At 51.7% G+C, this 26,058-nt stretch overlaps 1 protein-coding gene and 1 long non-coding RNA gene across 4 annotated transcripts in view; one reads left to right on the forward strand and one right to left on the reverse strand.

The window, feature by feature from the left end:
- Positions 1 to 21,439, reverse strand: part of TMCC2 (transmembrane and coiled-coil domain family 2) — a 34,947-nt gene extending 13,508 nt beyond the window's left edge. Inside the window, exons 1-2 of one of the 3 annotated variants that reach the window (XM_037067100.1) lie at positions 20,617 to 21,439; positions 8,731 to 9,273 (exon numbers count right to left, since the gene is read on the reverse strand). In XM_037067100.1, the coding sequence (XP_036922995.1) occupies positions 8,731 to 9,273; positions 20,617 to 20,823 (750 nt within the window). In that variant the 5' untranslated portion in view covers positions 20,824 to 21,439. Of the gene's footprint in view, positions 1 to 8,730; positions 9,274 to 13,949; positions 14,214 to 19,531; positions 19,988 to 20,616 lie in introns of those variants that run through there. The other 2 variants (XM_037067102.1, XM_037067101.1) reach the window with 2 other exon arrangements.
- Positions 15,582 to 16,946, forward strand: LOC119001655 (uncharacterized). The gene is made up of 2 exons (XR_005069613.1): positions 15,582 to 16,427; positions 16,661 to 16,946. It is a non-coding gene; the product is annotated as an uncharacterized LOC119001655 (long non-coding RNA).
- Positions 21,440 to 26,058: the final 4,619 nt, after the last annotated feature.

Here is a 26,058-nt window from a genome sequence, read left to right on the forward strand (position 1 = left end):
TCCCTTAGTCTAGCTTTCTTCTCCCCTCCCTTAATTTTCATGCCATACATCTTTCTTTGATACTCTAAATATTAAATTTTTTCTTGTCTCTTCCTTTGCCCTTGTTATTGCTCTTCATTCCCCCACAACTCCCTCTCCTTTTTAAGTCTTCCTACTTACTTTTTTGTCATAAGAAAAAAAAAAACCCATGAGCCACACATGCTGGGTGATGGGAAACCTGAGAAGTCTAGGCTTTAGGAGCAAAGACGAATGCTGAAAAGCAGCTAAATTTAGCAGCTTAGAACACAAGGTGAGGCCTTAAAAAAACCCTCGGGCTCCAAATGCACTGTGAAGATCTCCGTGTCAGGGTCCCCAGTGAAGGGCTCTGTGTCAGGGTCCCCTGTGAAGGGCTCCGCTCTCTCTAAGGCTCACCTGCTGGACTCGGGTTTGGGAGGCAGGCAGTACTCAGAAGTCTCTCCCCTAACACTCATGGACCCAGCCAGCAAGTGCATTTTCTTAGAAACTAATGTCACCAAGGAGCGAGCCCTGCCACCCTCAGGGGAAATGTAGGAGGAAGATTCATCTTCTTTAAGGTAAGCTAGAGAGCCAAGGTGGGCATGTTTCCTGGGAGCACATGGACGGGCCCAGCCGAAGGGGCTGGAGACGCCACAGAAAGGCCCCACAGACAGGCCACAGGGCGGCACCATGAGCACACACCACGCCACCTTTCAGCGGCTCCCAGGGAGGGAGAAGGCCATTGCTGCCACCCACTGGTCCTTTGCCCACCTAATGCCAGAGACACCCATCTGGGGAGTCCTCGGGCACAGTCGTGAGCCAGACGCTGGGCAGTGGAGAGAATCACAAAAGTAGGTCACTTTTTAAAAAATCAAAATTGGTGCCAGGCAGGTAGGAAGGATGATACCAAGACTTCCACAGCCACCCTGTTTTCCTGGAGGAGGGGGTGTGGAGGACAGGTCCCAGGGAAAGGGATCAGGAGAGAAGCCCTATCTTCTTCTGGGGCAATTTTTAGGAAACAGCGTACCCTCCCCTCCACCCCAGTTGCCAAGAATAACTTAGAAGGATTCCCCACTGAACGGAGAGGACTGAGGCGTCCTCCTGTCTCACGGGCGCTGCCGTGGGCTGGCACGAGCGACCACAGGAGAAACCTATAGGAAAGCACTCTGCACACTGCCCATGCTCTCTGGGAAGGCTCAAAGGGATGCGTCCGTGGGGCACGCCCACGATGCTGCTGAGCCCCGGAGGAGTCACAGGACCCAGATAATATTTGGGTGTGAAGCTCCTACCTTCTCAGACAGGGCAGAAACCTTATATAATGAAGTTACCATTACAGAGCACCTGTCTTTCCAGGGCAGGGCTCGCCTTTCCAGCCGCCCTGGGCAGCCTCCCGCCACAGTATCACTTTGGATCCGAGCTAGCTTTTGCTGAGCGTGCTGAATTATTCACTAGCTATGGATGCTGGCCCAAACTCTGGGGTCCTGATGGTGGGGTATCTGGAGAGGTGGGAAAGGATACAGTGATTATTCCGCAAACCCAGACTTGGGCGAAGGTCAAAAAGGACAAAGGAGCAGGGGCATCTGAGTCAGCCTCTGCAGGAGGCAGGAAACGGGCCGGGAGCACCACAGTTACACCAGCTGCTTGCAACACCCCAGCACCTGTTGCTGGGGAAAGAAGGGGTGTCAGAGATGGCTACTGTTCTCAAAACTTCACTCCTTGCCTCTAACCCTCCACTGCAAAGCAGGGGAGCCCTTGGTTCCCTGGGAGCCTGGAAGGAATGCAATAGGTGGTGTGCACTCATCACTGCTTCTATCTCAGAGCCCTCTGCCCCAAGGGATATAAATAGAGAAAGCCCAAACTGTGCCTTTGAAAAGAAAGAAGCAGCAGAAGCAGGGATCAGGTTCATGATACTGTATTTCCATTGCCTCATCTGGCACCAGAGGGAATGAGGCTCACGTTTCACAACTCAGGGATGTGCTGGATCGGGGAGGGATGCGCCTGGTAGGCAGGGAGACTTGTGCCAGCTCCCGTGACCCATGCCCACATCACCAGCGCCGGCTCCTTGCCGTCTGGAACCAGATGACAGAGCTCCTCTCGCTGTGGACTGCTATCAGCTCTGGCATGGGGACTGACACCTGAGCCTCCAGCGCAATCGCCCCTGGGCAGCACTGGGGCATGTGTGTCCAGGGGAGCCCAGGCTGAGGCTGAGGCCCCCGAGGGAGCAGTCTGGGGATCTGACTGGTGCCTCCCACCTGTGTCTGGGGGCCATCATCTCAGCCCCCAGGGGCTGTAGAGAGCCACAGGGTCTCCCCCAGGGTTTGGGCCTGAGTTCAGAGACAAGTAGGTTGAGAATGTAAGACATCAGGTCTCAGACAGGTAATTTGGATGCTATCTAACTGTACCCTGGGGAATTCTGTGCTATCAACAGCCAGCGCTCATCTGGAGAGCACTGGGTACTTCCTATCTAGAACGAAAGTCATGGCCCTGGCTGGTGTGGCTCAGTGGACTGAGTGCTGGCCTGCGAACCAAAGGGTCACTGGTTCCATTCCCAGTCAAGGCACATGCCACATGCCTGGATTGTGGGCCAGGTTCCCAGTTGGGGGCACACTAGAGACAACCACACACTCATATTTCTCACCCTCTCTTTCTCCCTCTCTTCCCCTCTCTGAAAATAAATAAGTAAAATCTTAAAACAACAACAACAACAACAAAGAAAGGCATGGATGTCAGTGGGAAAAAAGATGAATAAAGGCTGACTCTAGGGGCCAGTTATCTGCTGGGCAACTAACCGAGCCCACAACCTGTTCTAGAAGTCAGCAGGCAGATGCCACTTATGCTGTCTGGTGTCAGAGCTTTAGGCAAGGGGCAGAGTCCTCATTTTCTGGCCCCTCTCCTGACTGGGCGGGACCCCTACAAGGCAAGAGCCTTCACCTGAACCTGTGCAATTCAAATCACACTGAAGGGAGAACCGTTTTAAAAACTGAAGTGTAACTGACATACAATATTGCATGAGTTTCAGGTGTATAACATGATGATTCAACATTTATATGCTTCTAAGCGATCACCACGATCAGTGTACCGTTTACCACGCTGCAAAGTTATCATGACCTTGTGGACTGCACTCCCTGGGTTGAGCATTACTTGGCTTCCCAGGCGCCACAAGACAGGCTGCTGTGCAGGGCCTTCAGGAACCTAGGAAATAAGGGCTTTTAATCCCCGGAGCAGGAAGTAAGAGTTCATGGCAAATCACAGAGCTGCCCTGCCTTGGCCTTGGAGGCTCTTCTGAGGCCACTGGGCTGGCTGCCTCTGGCCCCACTCTGCCTGAGGAACCTTTCCACACAGGGAGGAAGAGAGACAGGAAGACAAGCTGAGATGCGTGGAGGAGGAAGGAGAGAAGGCAGCTGCCCTTCCCAGCAACTGGGTGTGAGTTCAGGCTGGCAGACTCAAGCAGACACACGAGTGACTGTGAATGGGTCAGCACTCATAGCTCTAGAGGGTGTGCACTTGGCAGGCCGGCCGAGGCACCCCTGGCCTCCCCGGGCTGCCACAGGGACATGGCTGGAAACCTCTCCCAGCAGAGCTGACCTGTCTGACACTGAACCAAGCAGGCTCCCCGACATAAATAAACCAGAGATCCTGGCGCCTGCCAAGGTCTGTCTTCCTGGTGAGAGCCTAGGGCAGAGGGCAGCCCCTCACGGGCCAGCCCCTCGGAGCACACAGGGGTGCTTATTTGCACCAGGGCAGAGGAGAAATCTTGTTGTGGGATAAATCTGGGGGAGGAGTGTCACAGGCTTCCAGAATGTGCTCTGGTTTACGTGATAAGCTGAATGCAACTGTTTTCCCCACCTGGGGCCTGGAGATAACACTTCCTGGAGGCCACAGGGAAGTGTCCAGTCATGACATCATCCCTCCACCTCCTCCCTGTGCAGCTCCTGGTCCTGTCCCCCACCCAGCCAGCCCTCTGAGCCCTGGGGCAGCAGGCTGCCCTGTGAGGAAAAGCCCTCCTGCCCCTGGGCCTCTCCATGCTGGTCTCCTAAGGCTGCCAGCTCCCACCCCACCGAGACTCCTCATCCTCAGAGGGGACCAAGGACCCTGCACGGCAGGGGAAGGGCGAGCAAGGCCAAGCCAGGGGCTCCTCGCAGAGTGAGCTGTAAACCCAACACCTCTGTGTAATCCCTCTCCGCTGGGTACACCTCCAACAGCCCAGAAGGGGCGGGAGGAGCGTGGTGACAGCTGGGGAGAGGCTTTGAACCAGGCTGACAGGGAAGCCCCGAGCAAGCCAGACTTGGAAGGGGCAGGAGGAAAGGGACACAGGCCGCTGACCCACTCCCAGGTAAGGAAAGCAGGACGGAAGAATGACTCAGATTTCCTGAGGCCACTTTTTCCAGGAAGTGCTGCTCAGCAAAACACAGAACAGAACAGAACAAAAACTAGAGGCTGGGAATCAACTGCCAAGGAACGGGGCGGCCCACATCCACCGTCACTGCACATGTCACCAAGCTTCCTGCCCCGGCTTTCCCGGCAGTTAAGGCCACACACCGATGGAAAGCCCCGAAGTCATGTCACCTGCCTTCTCCCTTCACCTGCCAATGCCCCAGTGTGCCGACAAACGATGACGGTTTTTTTCCACTTTACAGGTATAAGACAGAGAGAGTAGTTACCTTGCTTCCATGTCACATAAATAACAGAAAGCAGAACGGTGAGGCTAAGATGACAACTGTTTTTGTTTTACAGGGAAGTCATTTAAGGTACAACCTCAAAGACAGCTAACTGGGTTTGGAGGGAAGAAATGACCAACAGACTCCACCACCAAGGATGAAGTGCTGCTGGGACCGAGGGCCCCTACCTGGTCCTCCGTTGCCCCCCCCCCCCAGCTTTCCTCAAGCTCCAGGTCTCCTACTTTCTTAGGTTGGGGGCAGGGTAAGCCTCTCCAGGACAGCTCAGGAACTTTACCTGCCTCCAGGGTGTGTTGGTGACTCAACCTCCCCATCACCCCCAGGGCTCTGGTCCGAAAGCCAGCTGGTGCATTCTAAATAATGACAAGGGGTGTGCGTAGTGGGAGAGCCTCATGAATTAAAAATAGATGCTAGCAGTCATCCAGGAGCTTGTGGAGAGCATGTGGGGCTGTGTTTACTAGAGAGAAGAATACCTTCTATTCATGCCCAGAGACCAGGGTGGAACCACCACAGCCTCTCACACCAACCAATGGCCTCTGGGTAAGGGCAAGTCAGCTGACAGAGCAGGCCCCTCCCCTGACCTGGAAGTAGCCCCCTGCTCAGGAACCCCAGGGCCACACCTGTCCCTGGGAGGACAGCCCCCGGTCAAGAAATCTGTGTAACTGAAGGGAAACGGCAGCCAAGAGATTCAGTCGCCCTCCCTGGGCTGAGGCAAACCTGCCCCCTGTAGATCTTGCATAAAATGGTCTCTAGTGGTTTTGGTGGCTTCAAATCTCAGTTCGATCTCGTGGACGCACTAGAAACACGGGGTCTAGTCTTCTCTCTGCCATGAACTAGCTGGGTGCCCTCGGACAAGCAGCCTCTCGATTCCTCCAAGCCTCAGCCTGTACGTCTATAAAATGGAGACCACGCTACCTGCCCTGGCACCTCACAGTGATGTTGTCAGGGTTAACCAGGCAGTCCTGACCCGTGTGGCTCAGGGGGCTGGGTGTCTTCTGGTCACCGGTTTGATTCCCGGTCAGGGCACACGCATGGGTTTCAGGCCAGGTCCCACACTGGGGGCCCGCGAGAAGCATCGGATAGACATTTCTCCAGCATATGGCTGTTTCTCTCCTTCCCTTCCTGTCTCTCTAAAAGTAAATAATAAAATCTTTGGGGGGAAAAAAAAGATGAACCAGGCAGCGCACGTGACAAAGCTTGGAAAGGAGGAGGTTCTAAATAAGAACAGAAAACAATCACGGGAGCGCGTGTTTCCCCCGTCACATCCTGAGCCCAGGGAACCGCCCCCCAGTCAGCCCGCCCGAGTCTCTGGGCCTGGTCTTGACCAGCAGCAGGAGAAACCCTGCCTGCCTTCTGGATGTCTCCAGGGCAGTGCTAAGGCCCATGTCAGCCATGGGAAAGCCTCCGCAGGAGCTCCCCAGCTGCCCGCACCCACCCCGGCCCCTGCCCCGGCATTCCCAGTCGGCAAACATCTACAACCCCTCCCAGCTTTCCGGGGGACCCACTGCCCACCAGTTCCATCTGCTCCAGTGGCCGAGACGACAAGGTTCACATTCTCTCTCTTTGTAAAGTGACTGTAGTACCAGAGACCTTCACTTACCAGGACTGTTCTAGTTTGATTTTTTCAAGTATTTGCTGACTCAGAAGTGAGCGGTGTGGGCCTGGCAGCTTTACGCAGAACGAATGCCCGTACAGGGTCGAAGGCTGTGCCGGACCCTAGGAGTCTCCATCCGCAAGGCCATGTTACCCTTCTGGTGATACACCCAGAGCTCACTCTTGGAACAGACTTCTTCACAGTTGAAACTTTGCTTGCAAATGGTCCGGTGCCATCATTTTAAATACTGTCTATAAACTGACAACTCCCAATGTACACTTCTAGCCTGGATCTCTCCCCAAGACTCCAAATTCATTCATCTGACTGCTTAGCATTTCCACGTGGGTGTTTAATAGTCACCTCAAATGGAACATGTCTCATACCTGCTCCGATTTCTACCCTCATAGCACTCGCCAAATATCTGTTCTACTTGCCCTTTTCCCCCAACTCAGTTAATGGTAGTTTTTCTTCTTTGCAGCTGCTGGGCCAAAAGCGTGTATGCCATCTTTGCCTGCTCCGTCGTGCCCCACATCTGTCAGAATGGAGGTAGCTCGGTCTCTGAAGCAAGTCCAGGATCCAGCCACTTCTTACCTCCAGCACCCCCACCTGCTGCAAGCTGCCACCACCCCGCCCCTGGCACATGCCAACAGCTTTCCAGCTGGGCTCCATGCTCACCCCCTGGCTCACAGCCGTCCTCCCTGCAGCAGCCATAGTGATCTCTTAAAAGGTGTCACTCATCTGCACAAAACCTTCTAAGGACCTCTTGTCTCACTTGAGAAAAAAAACCCAAAGCCCTTCTCCTGGCCCACCAGGCCCTATAGGATCTGCAGCCCTCCCTGTCCGTCTTTTAAACCCACCAAAACCCAAACGGCCTCAGCCCACTATCGCTAACCTCTCTCCTTCCCAGACTAGGTACACAGGCTGCCCCCTCTCCACCACTTCTTCAATGCCCCCAAACTGGTTTCTTGCTGGTTACCAATGACCCCTCCCTTCGCTTGAGACTACTCACCTGCATTTCCAAACCCAGATCTGACTTGTCGCCCCCGTCACACTCGCTGTTGACTGCTTCCTCCTCCTCCAAATTCGCCTTTTGCTTCAGCGACCATTCTCCAGGTTTACTTCTGCATGTAGCTGCTCTGTCCCTTACATGTCAGATCTGTCCTTGGTCTCCTTCTCACTCAACACACGCCCTTCCAGGGTCTCATCCACACCCGTGATTTCAAGCTCAGTGCTGACTTGCAGGTGCTAGCCGCGGCCCAGACCTCGCCCCATGAACCGACGGCTGGCTGGTGCTCTGTAGTCGATGGATAGCAAAACCGAGTTCCTCGCTTTCCTCCCAAATGTGCTCCTTCCCCTGTGTTTCCTCAGCTAGAGAATGCTGCCCTTAAACCCTGGGCTCATCCTCTACTCTTTCCCTTCCTTTGTCTTCCATACCCACTTCTCAACACGTATGATTGATTCTAACCGCCATAAGTCTTCTGAGTTTGTGTCTTCCTCTCCATGTCCCACTGGCCTTAGCCTGTCGGTCCCCCCAAAGCGCTGGACGCTGCAGCCACCATAAACTCCTAGTGGCCCCCAGCACCAGAGCTTACTTGCTTTGGTACGTGCTGCACCGTCCAGCTCTGGTCCCCTCCGCCCAGTTCTTCCCTGGCTAAATTACATTCCTCCAAGATTCAGCGGGATGGCTTCTTCCGGAAGTTCTCTGCTAACTCCCCCTCCCACCTGCATTTCCCTGCAGCTCTCACAGCCTCGTCACCCCACTCTGTCCGCTCGCCCAGCTGTCTCCCCTCTATTCTGTGAGCTCCCCGAGGACAGCACCACTGGCTTGTTCATTCTCACAGCATGTAACAACTATTCAGTAAATACTTGTTACATGAATAAAAGAATGAATATAGAAATTCAGGAAGTACCAAATTAGATTTTCTCCTTAATAAACAATACTTCATGAATTCCTCTCCTATCTTCTTTGGTTGGTGATAATAATAAAAACAATACTGTACCCACTCCATTCCAAGTATTTTACACATATGAAACCGTTCACCAGTAATTCTACAACAAGGCTACTACTAGTGCCCCATATGCAATTGGGGAAACTGAGGCACGAAGCGGTTGAGTGACTGATGCAGCTGCTCCATGGCTGAACCAAGACTGTGCTCTTAACCAGCACACTGACTGCCTCGCAACAGCATGTTTAAGGCAAGTGAGCCCCAAATTGGTATCAGCCTTAACAAAATATAGTTGTGAAAGAAAGAGAAATTAGTCCTTTGGGATCATCTCTTGCTTTGGGCTTAGTCTACCTCTGACTCCTTCAACCAGGCGGACAGTTCGCAGGCAACAGGGTGCTCACACCCACTAGGCAGGGCCCCCAGCTCGGCTCTCCAGGTCCAGAAGCCACCCCTTGCCCCAAGGTGGCACTTGCCTCTGAGCAGCTGCCCACTGGAAGGCCCTCCTCTCGCCCCACCTCACCTTGTCCCCGACGCCCTCAGCCTCCTCGGCCAAGAGGTACACGTTGCCACCATCTGCCAGCAGCAGGGCCGTGTCGGTGGTGGAAGAGGAACGGGGCCGACACTGGTGTTGGTGCAGGATGGCGGCCAGGCTGCTGTCCTGGGGGGCCTTGCGCAGCAGGTGGGGGCTGCCTCGCTGGGGCTCCAGGGAGCCGCTCTTGGCACGCCTGCTGCTCCCGCCGCTGCTGCCCCCACTGCTGCTGTGCAAGCTGGCGCCTCGCTTGATGGAGGGCCGGGAGCGGATCTGTTGCAGCACGCGGTTGAAGGCGGTGGGCCGGGCGGGCAGGTCGTGCAGGGACATGGCATAGGAGACCCGGTGCATCTCGGGGGACCGCTCCTTCTCATCCGGGGAATCATGGTCAGACACACCCTGCTGCTGCTGCTGCTGCTGCTGCTGGGAATCCTGAGACGTCTGGTGCTCCCGCTCTCGTGACCGGCGGCGGCTGTGGAACAGATGCTTCAGACCGTGGCCAAACATGGAGCCCTCTGAGAGCTGCTGGATTTTCTTAAGAGGGAGAGACAAAGAACTCTGGTGAGGGGAACGCTCCTGAATGCCCAGGTGATGGGGACAAAAGAGAGGCTTCTGCTCTTAGGTGACCAGTGTGGCTACTACGGCTGTCTGAATCTGGAAGACCCTATAAATAGCGCATCGCACCTAAAACATCACACCTTGCAGAAAGGTGGTGACCCAGACCCGCTCCTTTCATCCCTAAAAAACGCACCCTGTGGCTCCCCACAGGACGCCCCTAGTCCACACATGGGTTCATGGCTACTGGTCATGGAGTCTTGTGGCTAGTCTGGGGCTCAGAGGCACGCGCAGCCAGCACTTGGCTTGTGAGGTTGTATCTCTCCGGCCCAATTCTCCCCCCACCCCCAGCTCTTCCCTCATTCTGAGTAGGTCCTCCTTCAAGCTGCACATGCTCCTCTAGACCAGTGGTCCCCAACTTTTTTGGCACCGGGGACCGATTTTGTGGAAGATTTTCTACAGAATGGGGCAGAGGAGAGGGTGGGCAGGGATGGCTTTATTGACTGCCACCAGAGTTTCCGCTTAGGAGTCACAGACTGTGGGTTCTCCCCTGGTCCTCGAGTCCTCAGCCCTCCTCCCGCGGCTCTGAAGCTCGGCCTGGCCAGATGAGTCAGCCCCCCGACAGAAGCAGCTTTCTGGAATCACACCACACGTTGCCTCGCCCTGGCCAAGTGGTCCAGCTGCCTCCTGGAGCAGCCCTGGGAACAGCTGGGGAGTCCCAGCAGCAGAGCTGAGAGGGCAGGCCTGGCAGTGAGGGGCCCCAGGGCTGCTTTGGTTTATTTCAATCTGAGGGGAATTGTCACCTGTTACTCACTGATAGGGTTTGATACTAGTCTGACAGCAATTGATTTTTTAAAAATATTTTATCTATTCATCCCCAGAGGGGAAGGGAAGGAGAGAGGGAGAGAAGCATCAATGTGTGGTTGCCTCTCATGCGTCCCCTGCTGGGAACTGGCCTGCAACCCAGGCATGTGCCCTTACTGGGAATCGAACCGCAGTTGTCTGGCTCGCAGGCCCGTGCTCAATCCACTGAGCTACACCAGCCAGGGTAGCAATTGATTATGGTCCCGGTGCAGTCAAACCTCTCTGCTAATGATAATCTGTATTTGCAGCTGCTCCCCAGTGCTAGCATCACCGCCTCAGCTCCACCTCAGATCATCAAGCACTAGATTCTCACAAGGAGTGTGCAACCCAAGTCCCTCACATGTGCAGTTCACAGTGGGGTTTGTGCTCCTACGAGAAGCTAATGCTGGTGCTGTTCCGATAGGAGGCAGAGCATAGACAGCAATGTGAGCAATGGGTAGTGGCTGTAAATACAGATGCAACTTCACTGGCCCACTGCTCACCTCCTGCTGTGCGGCCGGGTTCCTAACAGGCCACGGACCAGTACTGGGTTGGGAAGCCCTGCTCTAGACCACCAGGCATCCATTTCCAAAGAGGCCTCATTGCTACACTGTGGGAAAATCAGAATCACACAATCAGAATCACACAAACTGTCATAGCAGACACTGTTGATTGCCTGCTCAACATCTTTCCATTTTCTTTTTGAACCAAACTGAATAGCCTTCACGTAACTTGCTAAAAATTCTTGCTTCATCAGACTCCCTTGCAGCTAGGAGTTGCCACATGACACAGTTTTGACCAAAGAAAAACAAGGTGAGAGTTTCTATAAAGACTTGCTTTCCTGATAGAGGCCCTGGCCCTTCCTACTGCTTCCCAACTGGAATGCGGAGGAAATGCCTGGACATGTAACAGCCATCTTGCCACATGACAACTGGCATGATATGGAGGCACATGTGTGTGCACATGTGCTCACGCACACACATGAACACATATGTATTCATGTGTAGAGCCCCAAAGGATAAGATGCCTAGGAACTTGATGACCCTACAGTGCCAGCAAACCAGCTGTAAATGCCTAGGCTGGATTCTTGCTGCATGAAGTAAATAAACCTCCCTTTGTCTATAGAACTCTAGCACAATTTTCTTCTACTGGGAGCCAATCTCATTCCTGATATGGTTGGCAATAAAATAAACATCACTGGAGCTCCTGAGTCAGTGAATACATCCACATGCCAGGAGGGTGCGACACACCCCAGTTCTTTGGGATAGAAGCTCCTACACTTTGGACCCTCCAGACCTCACTCTATGTACCTCTTCATTTGGCTGCTCATCTCTGTCCTTTACAACAAACTGTCAAACATAACAAGTAAACTCCTAGGGGCATACCTTTAGTGTAGTCAGTAATGTGACCACTTCTTTGGCACATATATCAAAACCTGCTGTCCGAACGAATGTCCTTCCCCTCAGATTGAAATAAACCAAAGCAGCCCTGGGGCCCCTCACTGCCAGGCCTCAGCCTGCCCTCTCAGCTCTGCTGCTGGGACTCCCCAGCTGTTCCCAGGGCTGCTCCAGGAGGCAGCTGGACCACTTGGCCAGGGCGAGGCAACGTGTGGTGTGATTCCAGAAAGCTGCTTCTGTCGGGGGGCTGACTCATCTGGCCAGGCCGAGCTTCAGAGCCGAGGGAGGAGGGCTGAGGATGCGAGGACCAGGGGAGGGCCCACAGTCTGTGACTCCTGAGCAGAAACTCTGAGCCTGGTCATTGGGGCTCCCTGGGCCACATCTGTGAGGAACAGCCCCTGATCACACGAGGCCACCTCCATCACTTTAAAAAACATCCCGAAGACTTGCACATACTGGATTTTCTTTTTTTCTGGAACCAAACTTACAGAGCAGAAAACTGAGACCATGTAGAAACCCAGAAAACACCATCTTTAGATCCTCTGCGTTGGCTGACCCTCACTCTGAGACCCTCTTCTGTCGTCCTGTTCACCGCCACGCTCGCGCGTGGCCAGCAATAACGACACCATCCTGTTATTTGGGCACAAGTTTCGAATGTTTACCTTTTCCTCACTGAGTCTCACCACAGTCCTCCCAGTGGACGGGCCCTTGTATCGCCCGTTTTACAGACGAGAGAAGTTACACCATCACGACTCACCACAAACGAATGGTGCACTGTTCTTTATGTGCCTTTTCTCCTGCATTATCTCACTTGATCTTCCCAGAAGCTAACAAAAGCGACAACAGTAACATTTCCATTTTTAGATGAGTAAATTAAGGCTACCACCTTTCCTTCTCAGGCATTTAATTCTGAGGCTGCCCAGTGCCGGGTTTTCCCGCGGTGGTCACCATCCCCCAGGGCCAGCCCGCAGCAGGACCCCAAGTCTGCTCTGGGTAGAACCAGGACGCCCAAGGCAGACCGGACTGGGAAGGGGGTTATCAGGGGCTGGAAAGGGCCAGACTCGCCGTCTTCTGACCAGGCACGAGCCAAGACACCTCCCTCTGGTGTCGCGGATGGGGCCAGCTGGCTCTGGCATTTGTCCAGCTGCTTTGCCCAATGGTCACATTATGTATTACAGATTCTCTTTCTGGCGTTCTATTCCAGGTCTCATTCTCCTCTCCCCACCACTCCTAACCTAGCTTCTCCAACACTGAGAGCAAGCTTCTACATCCACTCAGGTGAAAATAGTTCCCTTCAAAAGACCTCACCGGAGATCAGGCGCCGGGAGGCATCTCCGCTGCTCAGCCCCAGGAGACGGGCCGAGGGGCTACGGGCAGCAGCCACCACTGTCTGCCATATTGCCCGGGATCCTAAAATCCTTGGTCAATTTATTTTTAATGTTATACAACAGCATTTTTCAAAGTGCTTTCCAATGTAGGCTGTCATCCCAGCCTGATGGCAGCCTACCCTCAGGAAGGAGGCTGTAACAGATACAGTGGCAGTGTCTCCATTTTGCAGATGAAGAAACTGAGGCTGGCACAGTTATATGGCTCTTCCAAGTCACAAAGACAAACATCTGGCTTCTAACTGACCTTCACTGTTACATACACGGATCCCAACAGTAAAGTAGGTGTGGTAGGTACCCGTACCCCAGAACAGCATCAAAGGCAGCTTCAAAACAAAACCTGGGCCAAAGGGAGTTCTGTCCCCTGAACTGTCACTATGGATCTGCCCATGACACAGGAAGCACTTGGACAAGACCTTTCACCACGGCGGCCTTCAGGTCCCACCTCCCCACCCGTTGGGCAGGTGAAGGAAAGCAGGACCTCTGGTCCAGCGGCACAAGAGTCGTCTGCTAAAGTCTGTGGCAGACATGTGGGAAAGGAATAAAAAAGTCAAAGAATAATGGGGCCGGAGTACTCTCCAAAAGCAACTGTTTTTCCTCACAAGGTGCACAGCAAGACAGCAGGCTGACATTCATCTAAGCAGCCTCAGGTTTTGGAAATGAGGAAAACCATGGTGACTAGCTGAGGGAACTTGGCCACCAACGCAGCAGAAAGCACCACCTGCTCTGACTAACAGGTTCCAGCTACTAAATGTCACTTGCTTTTCCACACTCACTTTCTCTTCTCCCCAACTGCTAGAAACCATTTGGGGTGGCCGAATGAAGCCACGCACCAGGAAAAGAGAGCTGCGGTGTTTCCGAGTTAGAGGTGGGACACAAACACAGCTCTCCCGATCCAGGAGAACAAGCAACAACAGTCCCCAGAGCTGCCCAGAGGCTGCGCTGAGGCAGAAAGAGGGCCTCCGGGGCCAGGTGCCTATACGTGGGGAGATAAATGAGAGAAGGTTGCTGTCCCCTCCCCTGGGACTACCTCTAAGGGGAGGAAGGACCCCCCCTCTTCTTTGGGTGACATCATCCTGTCCAGAAGAAAGGGATGGCACAGTTATATGGCTAGATGGTTTCTGGAAGATCCTTCCTGAGAAGACTGTGGTCTCAGAACGGCTGGGCTTCATCTATTTCCCTCCCTGGGTGGGGGTCCCCCAAAGAGGAAGTTTGCTCCAAAATCTGGAAACAGCTGCATGAGGCCAAAAGCAAATGCTTTGGGGTACGAGAGTCCATGCCACCATCTGATTAAAAATAGCCAAGCAGCTTCTAATTCCTACAGGTTCCTGTGTTCCTGACAACTCCCAGAAAAGCTGAACAGATCTTAAAAAGTCACACTAACCTACAGCTCATTTATCCCACCTGGCAGCTGACTGCATGTCCCTTCCTCCCACCTGGGTTTGAAACCCCCTCTACTCCCCCACCCCCCTAAGATTTGGCTGTGAGGGTTCAGTGGGGTGACTGGGTCACAGTGAGCCTTAGCAAGCCTAAGTCGCCAACGTTCCTCTATTTATAGGGTCTCTATGGAAACGGGGCCAGCATTAGAGAGCTAATCGCTATAAAAGCCCACAGAACCCTGCTCTCTCTCAGGATACAAAGTGGATTGCTGAAGTCTCCACCTGCCCTTCGGAAGCTCTGGGCGGGGTGCCTGGGGCTGGAGCCGGGTGGGAACCGTCCTCGCCCCGGCCTTGGCACTGAGGACCACAAGGAAGAGCGAGCAGGCCTGTTGAGCGTTTCTATTAGAAACACAGTGATGAAAGATTCTTGGAATCACTTTTGCTCCAACATCACAGCTGACACTAAACAACAGACCTCAACTCAGGGCAAATGATTTTCCCATTTCCAATTTTATTTTAATTCCTCATTTCTTTAGTTGCTTACCGAACTCTGCCTAGAGCCAATGGGAGTAGGGAAAGGTGACCTCATCCACCAGGTCTTTAGGCAGAACAGACTCAGCATTCACCAGCTCAGAAGGTTGCGACTCAAGTTACTGGCACGGTGTGCCCTCTCTCTGTCGCCCCTGCCGACCACACCAGTCTGCAGTGAGCTCACCACCCTGCTCTGAACTCCAGAGAGCACATTATCGGCAATCAATCGTGTACTGGCTCATGACAGGGCTTCTCGTGCTCCCCCAGTCTGTCACCCAGTCACCTATGGACAGCCTACGGACGGAACCCTCAATGGGAAAGAATCTGAGGGAACAGAGGACACGACTCATATCATCTGCGTCTTCGGGTCCCTGATGTGCTGGGCAGAGGCCTCAGCACGAACATGGTGAATGCTACTTAATGACTTTCTGAGTAGAAACTACCTAAGTCTGCAAAAGTTATCCTTATACGTACGGTGATTTACTCCTTAGACAACTACTTTTCCAAAGATTTAAAATGCACAGTTGGGCCGTCTTTTCTTGCGTCTAACCCAGGTCCCTCCTACGGCATTTTAAACTTCCTCTCAGTCTACTGACTTAGTAACTGCCGGAACGAGCTGGCCTGGAGTGGGGTGGACACAGCCCCAGGAGCCCCACTGTGTTTACTGTCTCCACACGCAGCTTAGGTAGGGCTCAGGTCCTTAAGCCAGCTCTGCTTTCCAGGGTGAACCTCACTCAGCTAACCTGGCTGAAATAAGGAAGTCTTTAACCATTTTATCTGAAAAGTCAAATACCGCCTTTCTCACACAATCACAACACATGCCTGCTATCCCTCAACAGCTTTGTTCTAACTCCTTGGCATGGAGAGAGGCTTAAGTATTGGGCTGAGAGAGGTGGCCCCTGTCCAGTAAAGCCCTTGTTCTCAGAATGACCCTCCTGGCCTACAAGAATGTCACAGGGAGATGCAGTTAAGTACAGGAGAGATGAAAATGGAGATGAGGTTCAAGTTGGTCTCCAGGACCATCACCAAGAAGTCCACTGAGCTTTTTCCCAGCCTCTGATATCCACCCTTTTTTTAAACCTCAACCTCAAGTTTAGATCCTATTAGATGTTTTCACTTCCTGTTTAGGGAGAGATTCTTGTTAATGGGATTGGCAGTTAAGACACAATTAGAAACACAAAAAAGGACATTCTGTAAATACTGAGCCTGCAAGACAGTTCCTACTGGAACTAGGCAGCTGGGAATTCATCTAGAACCCAGCACGTGGCAGGAGAACAGAGAGCTTCTTTTGCCACATGCTTTCCCATCGGTCGCCAGTTCCTCCCGAGCACACATACAGGGCTGCTCTGAATATTACTGAAGACAGACTGAGTGGGGGTAGGGCAATCCCAGGCCTCAGGATCCCTGCTCCGCTCACTTTAAGTGCATGCGGGATAGAAATAGGTGGCCTCACCACTCTCCAGCACCCTCACTGCCCCTGACCAATTGACAGGACTGAGAAAACAGCTGCCATTCCAGCCAAAAAGGACACTGGCCCTACTCGGGACCTGCCGCTTGCCATTTGGCTTCCCATCTGGAAACCCTGATCCTCTTCTTGGGTAATTAGCACTCCACCCTTACTTTAACATCTTGCTTCATGTCCACCTCCCCCAGGACTTCTGTCCATGTGCCTTTGATGCCATCGTGTCATGCTCAAAGCAACTTTAAACTCGTGTGTCCTTCGATGGATGACTTTCTTGCTATTTCATCATGTCTGACTGGGAGCTCACCTGGAGGCGGAGGCAGCGCCTGTTGCTAAATTAGAGCTAATTTCCCATTTCTTTGTTCTTAGGTCTGCCTCAATTCTGCACCCCTCCCCGCCCCCAGGACCCTATCGTGAAACCTATCCCAGGGGTCCAGCTCCCACTGCAGGAATCTTCGGGCCTGAGCACATCACATCTGAAGTAGAACCAGGAGCCTCAGGGTGCACACGGAGCCACACTCCACCATGAGCACCTCCCTTCAGGGCCGGGAGTGCACACACTCCTTCATCCCACCCACATTCCTGTGAATGGTTTTTTCCCACGGAAAAAGTGGAGAGACTGAGACCTATTGATTTTATCAAAATCCTAGGCCTTGAAAAAAACAACAAATAAACAGCCGAACAGAAAAAGAAGCAGGAGTTTCTTGGGAATGCCAAGGTTCTTTCTTGACTTGGGCAGTAGGGAGATGGGGTGTCTGTTTCGTGCTTGTTATTTAAACTACACGTGTCTTTTCAGACACTTGTACATGCATGACATATTTCACAGGTTAAAGCTGTGCCTTTCCCACTGAAGGCATTTGGTCCCCGGGGACCCATGATCCCTTCTCCAGTGGGCCCAGGAGTCAAGGTACCAGGGCCGTCTGCGGGGCTAAAGCACCTGTGCTCAAAGTACAGGCTGAGGACTCAGCTGTGCCTCTCCCTCAGCTCCGTGGCTCCTTAACTGTTTTTCCTGATCTTCCTGGGGAGGCTGGACAGCCTGCGGAGGGAACACGGAGGGAAGGGAAGCACTCCCACTAGAACCAGATGATCCCTGAGTCAAAAGCACATCGAACCAGGACTGGAAAAATGGGATTTGGATCCGCTCCCTCCCCCCTCTTTTTCTCTGGACGGGGTATGAATACCGCTTGGAAATCCCTGGGGAAATTGTTCGCAGGGGCTTTTGTGAGGGGAAAGAGAACCTGAGGGGAAGTCCAGGAGAAGGCCTCTGACAGGGCCCTGGGACCTTCCCTTTCAGGAAAGGCTCAGTTCCTCCTGCTGCTCCAGAGGGGGTGGGGGAGGGGAGAGGTTGGGGGTTTCCTCCCCGGCTTTGGGGGGGGGGGCGTAGCAAAGGACTGGATGATGATGACCATGGAATCAAGACAAGAGCTCAAGTGGTTAAACAGGGGATTCAAGCCACAGAGAGTAGGGATGTGACTCTGGATTGCTGGGCTTCTATGGCAGCACCGTCTGCAGAGCCCTCGGCCCGGACCTAGCTGCCCGCACAAGCCTTCTGTAGGGCGATGTTCATTGTCAGGTTACCTTTCAGTTCCCCTTTTATGATTGCTCTTCTAAGATTGCTACTTAACTATTTTCCGTTCTTTTCACTGGCCTTCCCCGCTGCACAATCACGGAGCCCAGGCCACCGCAGCAGGACTTCACAGTCCAGAGTGAGATGCTCCACATGGTCCAAGAATGGGAGGGAGATCACAGGAGCCCTGGACACCTCTGGCTGCCACTAGTTAGGGCATCATTCAGATCTCTTTGGCAAAGACTAAAGTTCTCTAAATTTTCTCTTCTCCCTACCCTCCACCTCAATAAAGGTACTTCAGACAAAGCCTCTCCTTTTCTTGCCCCTTTCTCAAGATGATTTCCTCCAATACACTTAAATCCATCCATGCCTGAAGCTGTCACAAGAAAACAGAAGTGGACTAAAGGGCAGAAAGTTCCTATCTCCAAAGTTTAAAATAAAAACAAAAGCAAGCCAGAATTGCGGGTCTCCCTAGGTGGAAGAGAGGTATAAGGTAGGGAGTGTTAAAAATTAAACTCACCCCTTTCTGGTACCACCATTAAATCGAAAACAAGTCAGCTTCTACCCAGTGCTAGAGCCAATGGCGGAATTTCTTCATTGTTGGAAAACTGTGCCGGCATTGGAAAACTTGGACACACTTCAATATTTCTAGTCCCTTTCCCCAGAAAAAGGGCTCAGGAAAGCTGAGTGGTTTGCCTCAGATCACAGAGCAAATCAAATTGCAAGAGACCCCAAGTTCATGTCTGGTTCGGAAGTCCCTACCCTGCGACCACGTGAGAAAGCAGACAGATACATAGCTCCCCTTGTCTCCCCATGCTCCCCCTGAGCAGGCAGCAGCTCTGTTTCCTCCTCCTTGCTGCCAGCCTGGGTCCACATGGCTGGGATCCACCTCAGTGGTGTGTTTTCTTGGGGGTGGGAGTGTATGTGGGGGGTGGGGGGCAGCCAACGCCTGGTCACACCTGGTCTTAATTTTGGCTCAGGGAAGTTCAGCATTTCACATCAAGTATAGAGTTGTTGCTATATCTGCTGCAACCAGCGTGAAGGTGTCACCAGAGAGAGAGATGACATAGGGCAAGGCGGACATGCTTCTGAAAGTAGCTTTTTATCTACAAAGACAGACACTGTAGCCCTCTCACACCACAACCAGCCCATCCTGGGGCAGAAGGGGTGGAGATGAACAGAGCCCACAGTTTCCACTGCTGGCCTAAGCTGGAGCGTGGGGAGTTTCTGAGGCTGCCCCGGCTGGACTCAGAGCGAGGGTCCACCTGATTAAGGAATCAGAGTTTGCTGGCCAGACTCATCTAGATCTGCCCAGAACAAAGCTCAAGTCTGCAGCAGAAGGCTGCCCCCCACCCAACAGCATTAAGGGCGTCCCTGTCCCTTCACCATCATATTTAAAATAGGACCCACACCTCCTGAGCAAACAGGGTGGGCTGAAGCGTGACAGTGGGACCAGGCATCCAGCTTCCTGTGTACAGACTAGCCACTGGAGCTCACCTTTAGGTGTAAGGCTGGCCCCAACCCTCTGAAAACAGGGCAACAGAGGAACCAGAGGCCACATCCGAATAACTACTACAATTTAAAAAAATTACACACAAGGAGCTAGCTGTCCCCTTCTCATCCCTCCCTAAGGAATAAAGACAGGTAACACACACAGGTAAGAACACACTCACCTGCGCTCTGACTTCCTGACTCTGAGTCGCTCAGGCCAAACGAGGAATGTCATTGGCTTATTCGGGCGAGCTCCTTAGTATCTGCTGCTATAGGATACAGGCTTTATTTAACATATCGGAGTCCTTTCACTCCCCTAGTCAAGACCTTGCACCCTGTCTGGAGAAAGTCTCGCCCGAGGCATCAATCTCCAAGGCATCTAAGTTCCTTCCTTGGGCTGACATCTCCTCGCTCAGCCTGGAGGTGAGCTGGCTTGAGAAGCCTGAGCCTGCAGTCCTTGTGGCAGCTCCAGCAAAGGTGCATTATTTATCCCAGCTGCTGTTCTAATTAATATAGAGACATATTCAATACAGCTCCACAATTGTCTCGGCAACCTCAGGCTGGAAAATAAACGACTCCCAGCTGTATGTGATTGGCTTTCTCCGAGTCTGGTTCTAACTGCAGTCTGGTTCTAACTGCCGGCTCAGCGTGTGTGCAACTTGAACCGACGCCCCAAAACAGCCCAAGCCTGGCTCCGCCACCTGTCAGTTCCACCCTGGGGATTGGTTCCCCCAGCGGGCAGGCAGGGATCTCCAAGCACTATCTTAACCTCTGGCTCCACCTAATGGCAAGAAATCCACACTCCCCTTTCACAGATGGATAAACTGAGCTTCATCCAGGAAGGTCCCAAAAGGAGGAAACTAATTCAGCAAAGGAAACTAACGGTCCTCTGCTTGGCTTTCCACGATGTCATTTTCTTCCCCTGCTATCTTACAGGAGGAAAAGTGATGTTAACTTTTGGGTTAACAGCATTTTGGATTTCTCTAGCCCTTTGTCTGAGAATAGCACTTCACACATATCATTCAAACAATATTGTATGGATGAGTCACTAGAACGTCTGCTGAATAATGAGGAAGAAACACAGAAGCCTGAAATGGAGCTGAAAGACCGAGGCACAAACGGTGCCTGAAGTCCAACCCAGGGTTCTGGCCCAGCATCCTCTCTGACCTTTGCCTGGCTTCCCCATAACTTTTAAGCACTTCTGCGTGGGGTGGGGAAAGCTAAGTCGCCGCTGGGCTGGAATGGCCAGGGGAGGGTCTGAGCTCACCTTTAAATCAGGAGGCTTGCTTCGGGGACCCGGGTTGGGCGCCGGAACAGCGCCCACGTCTGAAGTTGGCCCGCCAGCAGAGTTAGCACCCGTGGCCTCCCCAGGCCGGAGGTCTGCGCCCGGCAGGTGGCAAACGGCATCTTCCAGCCCAGCTCCATCCTCCTCTGCCTGCTGTTGCTGCAGTTCGTCCGATTTGCACCGCTTCATGGTGTCTGTGGGTCGGCCAGGGGAATTTGTCCTTCCAGCGAGCCGTCTTGGGGGTAACCGCGCCCCCTCTTACACTCAGAAACGAGGCCTGGGGTCTAAACGATTAGCGAGCAAAGGAGTGGACGGATGACAATTCCTTGAATTAAAAAATAAATCTTTTTAAAGGAGGAAGAGCAAGGGGCGAGAAAGGACAGCCTTGGTTACAGCTTGGAATAGTTCATTACGACCCGGGGAGCGAAGGCAGGGCACAGTCGAGCTGGCCAGCAGGAGTCCTTGGGCGGTCATTGGAGCGGGAGGAGGGCTGCCCCCAGACCCCGAACTTTCTGCTTCAGGGCATGGCCAGGGCGGGGGAGCTGAGCAGCTCAGCGCATGCCTCTGGGTTGGCCCGACTCTGGGCGAGGCAGAGCAGGGGGCAGCCGGGCGGGCAGGTCCTCCGCGACCGCCCTCGGCGGCGGCTGGGGCCCCGGGCCCTGCCGCCGGACCCCGCCCCGCATGGGCTGGTCGCGGAGCCTGCGCCACGCCCGGCCCCCTCGCTCCCCGCTCGCGCCCGGGTCTCTGTGGCCCGCTTCCCGCCGGCGCGCCGCCTGCTGCAAATCCGCGACCGCGACCAGAGCCAACAGCGAGTGCAACCTACCCAGCCCGCCACCTCCGCCCGCGAGGGGAAGGCGAGGCAAGGAGAAAATGACAACGGCGACGGGCCAATGGGAAGCCCTGAGGCCGGAGGGGCGTCGCGCAGCCACGTTTTAGGGTTGGTTGCACTGTGCGAGCCCCCGGGAGAAGTCTGGAGGTCTGTGCCGCTGCGTCTTAGCAATGCGGAGAGCGGCTGCGGAGTAGAGGCGGGGGCCGGCGGGCCACCCGGGACCTGTCTTAGCAGACGCCGGAGGAACCCTCCCAGGAAAGGCTCTCTCGGGATCTCCCCCACCCACTCGTTTTATTTGGTGGGGAGGGCGCGCAGGAGGGGTGCTAGCCATCACTGGTTTTTTAAATCTAACTTTGCACATTATATTATATACATCCCTCCAGTAAGGAATATTCTCATCCCCTTTAGTAAACTTGGTCTGAAACACAAACCTATCTATAGCTACGTTCCGTGCTGCAAATGCTAAAGGACAGAGTGTTCTGTACCTTCGCCCCTTCCCCCACTTTAATCAGTCTTACCTTTATGCCCAGGAATGACAAAGTATTTCATATTTAAACACAATAATGAGTGTGAGAGCAATAATCAGTGTGAGAGCTGCTTGCAAAGCAGCTTTTAATAAAATAGGATATTAATGGCAGGAGATTGGGACATATGGAAGAGAAGGGAAAGATTGCACGCTCTTTTTCCCATAAATCTCAGACAAACTGCGCTGAGTAATCTGAAGGCAGAAGAGAGCAAGTACTGCGGTAACCAAGATATGGAGTCTGGTAATGACGAGGGCATCTGCGTGCCTACTGTATGCTCACCGTGGAGGGGATTGTTGGCCCACCCAACAGACTAGGCCAGTGGTTCTAGGGACCTGCAGTATCTGCATCACCTGAAAACTTGAGAGAAATGCAAATGATTGGACACCAGCCAAACCCACTAAATCAGAAATAGTGGGCCCAGAACTCTGTTTTAACAAGCACTCCAGGTAATTCTGACACAAGCTCACATTTGAGAGCCATTGCCCTAGACTGTTAGTGAAAGGGATGCAGAGTCTGTGTGTCACGCTGATAATCTCTACTGCATTTTACAGTTTAACAATCTTTTTTACACCCACGATGCCATCCTGGCCCTCCTTGAGTCCTACTAGCCTGTAAGTTTCTTGACTGTTTTATTCTTTCCCATTCTAACCACTCATTTTAATGTAGAATATCCTAGGAGAGCCTGAGTTGTTGGGAATTTACTTTCTAACCTCTCCATTTTTACAGGGTGGGAACAGAATGGGCTGGGAATGCAGAACCATCTCCGACATCTGCTGCACAGCATCAGGCACATGTGGAAACACAGTCTGCAGGCCTTCAGCATTTTCAAGGGTGAAGGAAAGGCAGATTGCCATGACCTAGGCAAATTCAGACAGAACCCGTGAGGGCAGATTCCCAGGGTACAAGATGTGAGGCAGAGTCTATCGCCCACTGACTGGCTGGCCCCAGAGAAGTACAGGGACTCCACAGACCCTGGGCCAGCAGTGACCAGCAAATGGCAAGCAGAGCTGAGTCTAAGCTGAAGTAGAGGAAGTTGGCATGAAGCTTTAAGGAAGCAGAGACATTATTATTTTGACTTATGTCTCACTTCTATACTAGGTTGAAGTGGCTTTTATTTTTAAATGGACTTATTTATTTATTTTTAGAGAGAGGGGACAGGAAGGAGAAAGGGTGAGAGAGAAACATCAATGTGTGGTTGCCTGGTTGCCTCTCATGTGTTCCCTACTGGGGACCCGACCTGCAACCCAGGCATATGCCCTGACTGGGAATCGAACCGGCAACCCTTTGCTTCACAGGCCAGCGCTCAATCCACTGAGCTACACCAGCCAGGGCTTGAAGTGACTTTAAGTTTGGTCTTTATATTACCTTACACAGGCAAATTTTCTATTTGTGGCCATATTTTGCAAGGTGTGATGCAACTCAACAAAGTGTCTGTGGTGTGTTTCATAAAGTCAAATAACACTTTACAATCCATTTTGGAAAGGCAGGGTAGTGTGGTAGTTAAGAGCCCGTAGTGTGGTAGTTAAGAGCCCAGACTCTGACCAGATTGTTTGAGGACAAATGCTAGCTCTGCCCTCCACTAAGCATGTGATAGGAGGCAAGATCTCTAACCTCTTAATGCCAAGATTCCTCGTTTTCAAGGGAGGATACTAACAATATCTATCATAGAGGGTGTTGGGTAATGGGGTGGGCAAAAAGTTGTTTGTATGGAAAAAGGCATGTCAGTTACAATGATTACAGTAGCTTCATTAGCTCAAAAGAATGTCACTGACAAATGCAAACCTACAAAGCACTCAGACATTGCCTGGCACAGAGTGAGGGCCGTACCTATAATCGGATGTGTCATTCAGTTTCAAAAGCGTTGCACATTACACCGCAGTGGTTCTATCCTTGGAAGTTCACGTAAATGTCTTACCCATCTCTGATTGTCACCGCATGTCACATTATGGAACAGGGCGTGGGAGTGGGAAGTCTGCATGGAGAGCTGTGTGACCTGCAACCATCAGTGTGAAGCTGACAGCAAATTTTCGTTAACCACAGTAAATTCTGGAGTACTAGAGATAACGAGAAACTGAAAGTATCTTGATTGAAACTTTGTTTAAAGGATTGGAACATTCCATTTTTCCTAGGTTTCTTTGGGAAAATAAAGGCACATTCTATGTTTCGGTGTTCAAGATAAGACAAAAATTTGCAGATTTACAATGCAAGGAATTATATTTGTCACGTGGGAATAGAATTTCCCTTTCTGCTTTGGCACCACCAGTTAATTATGAAGAAATAACGGGATGTAGTGGGAAGAACATTGGTCTGGTGTTAGAAAGTCCCTGCAAGAATTATGCTTCTGTTACTCCCTGTGCGTTCTTGGGCAACCACATCACTCAATTTCTCCCACCCTGGTTTTTCTCAGCTATAAACAGGGGCTAATAACATCTATCCTCACATGGTTATTGTAAGGATTAAACTAGATAATGCGTGTGAAAACGCTTGACACATAGCACGTGCTCAGTAAACCTGAATGAAATGAAAATAATGAACTTGTCTAAGCCTCTTGGCTGTTACATGGACAATACATTGTCCCACTAAGCTCAGTGCCTTTTGTGAAAGGAAGTCCCAGTCCAGTGAGTGAGAGGGGGCTCTCCTTGCGGTATCAGATCTGTTAAACCAGTAAACTGTACAAACCAGATAAAGATCAGGGCTGCGGAATCCTGTTCCCTTGTCAACAGCCAGTTCCTCTAGCTTGATAAACTGAAGAAGTTTGAATTAATTGCAGGGCATAAATAGCTGAGATCAACAGGTAAGCATAGAGTAGGTTTTAGTTTCTGTTTGTAAAATCAATTAAGTCTGAGAAATAAAAGGTTTCTTTTTGCCAATAGCAAGAGGCTTATAGATTACGCAAGAGAATTGTTTCCTATTCTGTAGGAATTCTTAAAAAATGTTTTTTATTAAAATTATTTTATTTTAAAAAGCTTAATTTTAATTGAAAAACATTTGAAACATAAAGTGGGTAGGTAGTTTTCAGAGAGCTATTTTAAGCATACTAAGTGGACTGCTTTGCTTCAAAGGTGAGAGTAGAGGGAGACTAGATATAATCATTTTGATCACTGTATTTTGATACCAACATCATTACAAGTATTCCTTTGTTGATATAATTTCCTTCCCTTTCTTTTAGAGATATCCACTTCCCCCACCCTGTTCTCCTTAAAAGAAATTGGGTTCTGTTGGATTAAGAGAAGAAAACTATGCAAATAATCACCGGGGAGATTGGCTAGATTGTTGATTACATCACCATCCCACCACCTAAACACAGGCTTTTTATTGGCCATTGTAAAAGGCAGACAGGACTGGGAAGGCTCTGCTTCTCTCGTGAATTGTAGAAGGCTCTGTGTTATAAACAAAGTTATCCTGTTTTTCACTTAAAATGTACTCAGAAGCATTTTCCATGTGTCATTACATTTTTCCATGTTACTTAGTAAGTAAACATTTTAAATGAATGCTTACCATTCTATCAAGCGAATATATCAGGTTCTATTAACCACTATCCACCTTATTCTTACATAATTATTTTCACTTTTCACCTTCAGAAATAAAACTGTAATTACTATTTTTATTTAGAAATTGTATGTATTTTTCCTCCATAGAACAGAATTCTAATACCTGCCAATGTTTTAAAGGGCTGGACAAACCAAACAGATTGCCCCCCGTGTGCCGTTTCTCTCCCAGCATCCTGAGACCTGCGTGGGAGGCTCCCGTGTCCAGCTGACCCTGGACCACTGAATCTCCTATCTGTAGTACAAAAAGCTGGAAGTGTCTGTTTCTCATTTCAGGTAGGACACATAGTCTGCATTCTGGGTGCTTGTTGCTCCTCAGTAGCAGGACGAAGTCACAATAATCATGGCTGTGAACAGAGGAGGTTTGTGAGGCATGAACTTAAACCCCGTTTGTACTGCTCCGGGTGAAAGCCTGCAGCTGGCAAAATGGCTGCTTTGTGTCCTTCCCCATCCCTGTAGGGAAACCATGCAGACTCCTGGACAATCTGTTACTTAAAGCTGAAAATGCTAGACCTTAAAA

This window comes from Sturnira hondurensis, unplaced genomic scaffold (assembly GCF_014824575.4).
Source record: "Sturnira hondurensis isolate 20B ecotype Veracruz unplaced genomic scaffold, ASM1482457v3 Scaffold0017082, whole genome shotgun sequence".
Taxonomy (NCBI): domain Eukaryota; kingdom Metazoa; phylum Chordata; class Mammalia; order Chiroptera; family Phyllostomidae; genus Sturnira; species Sturnira hondurensis.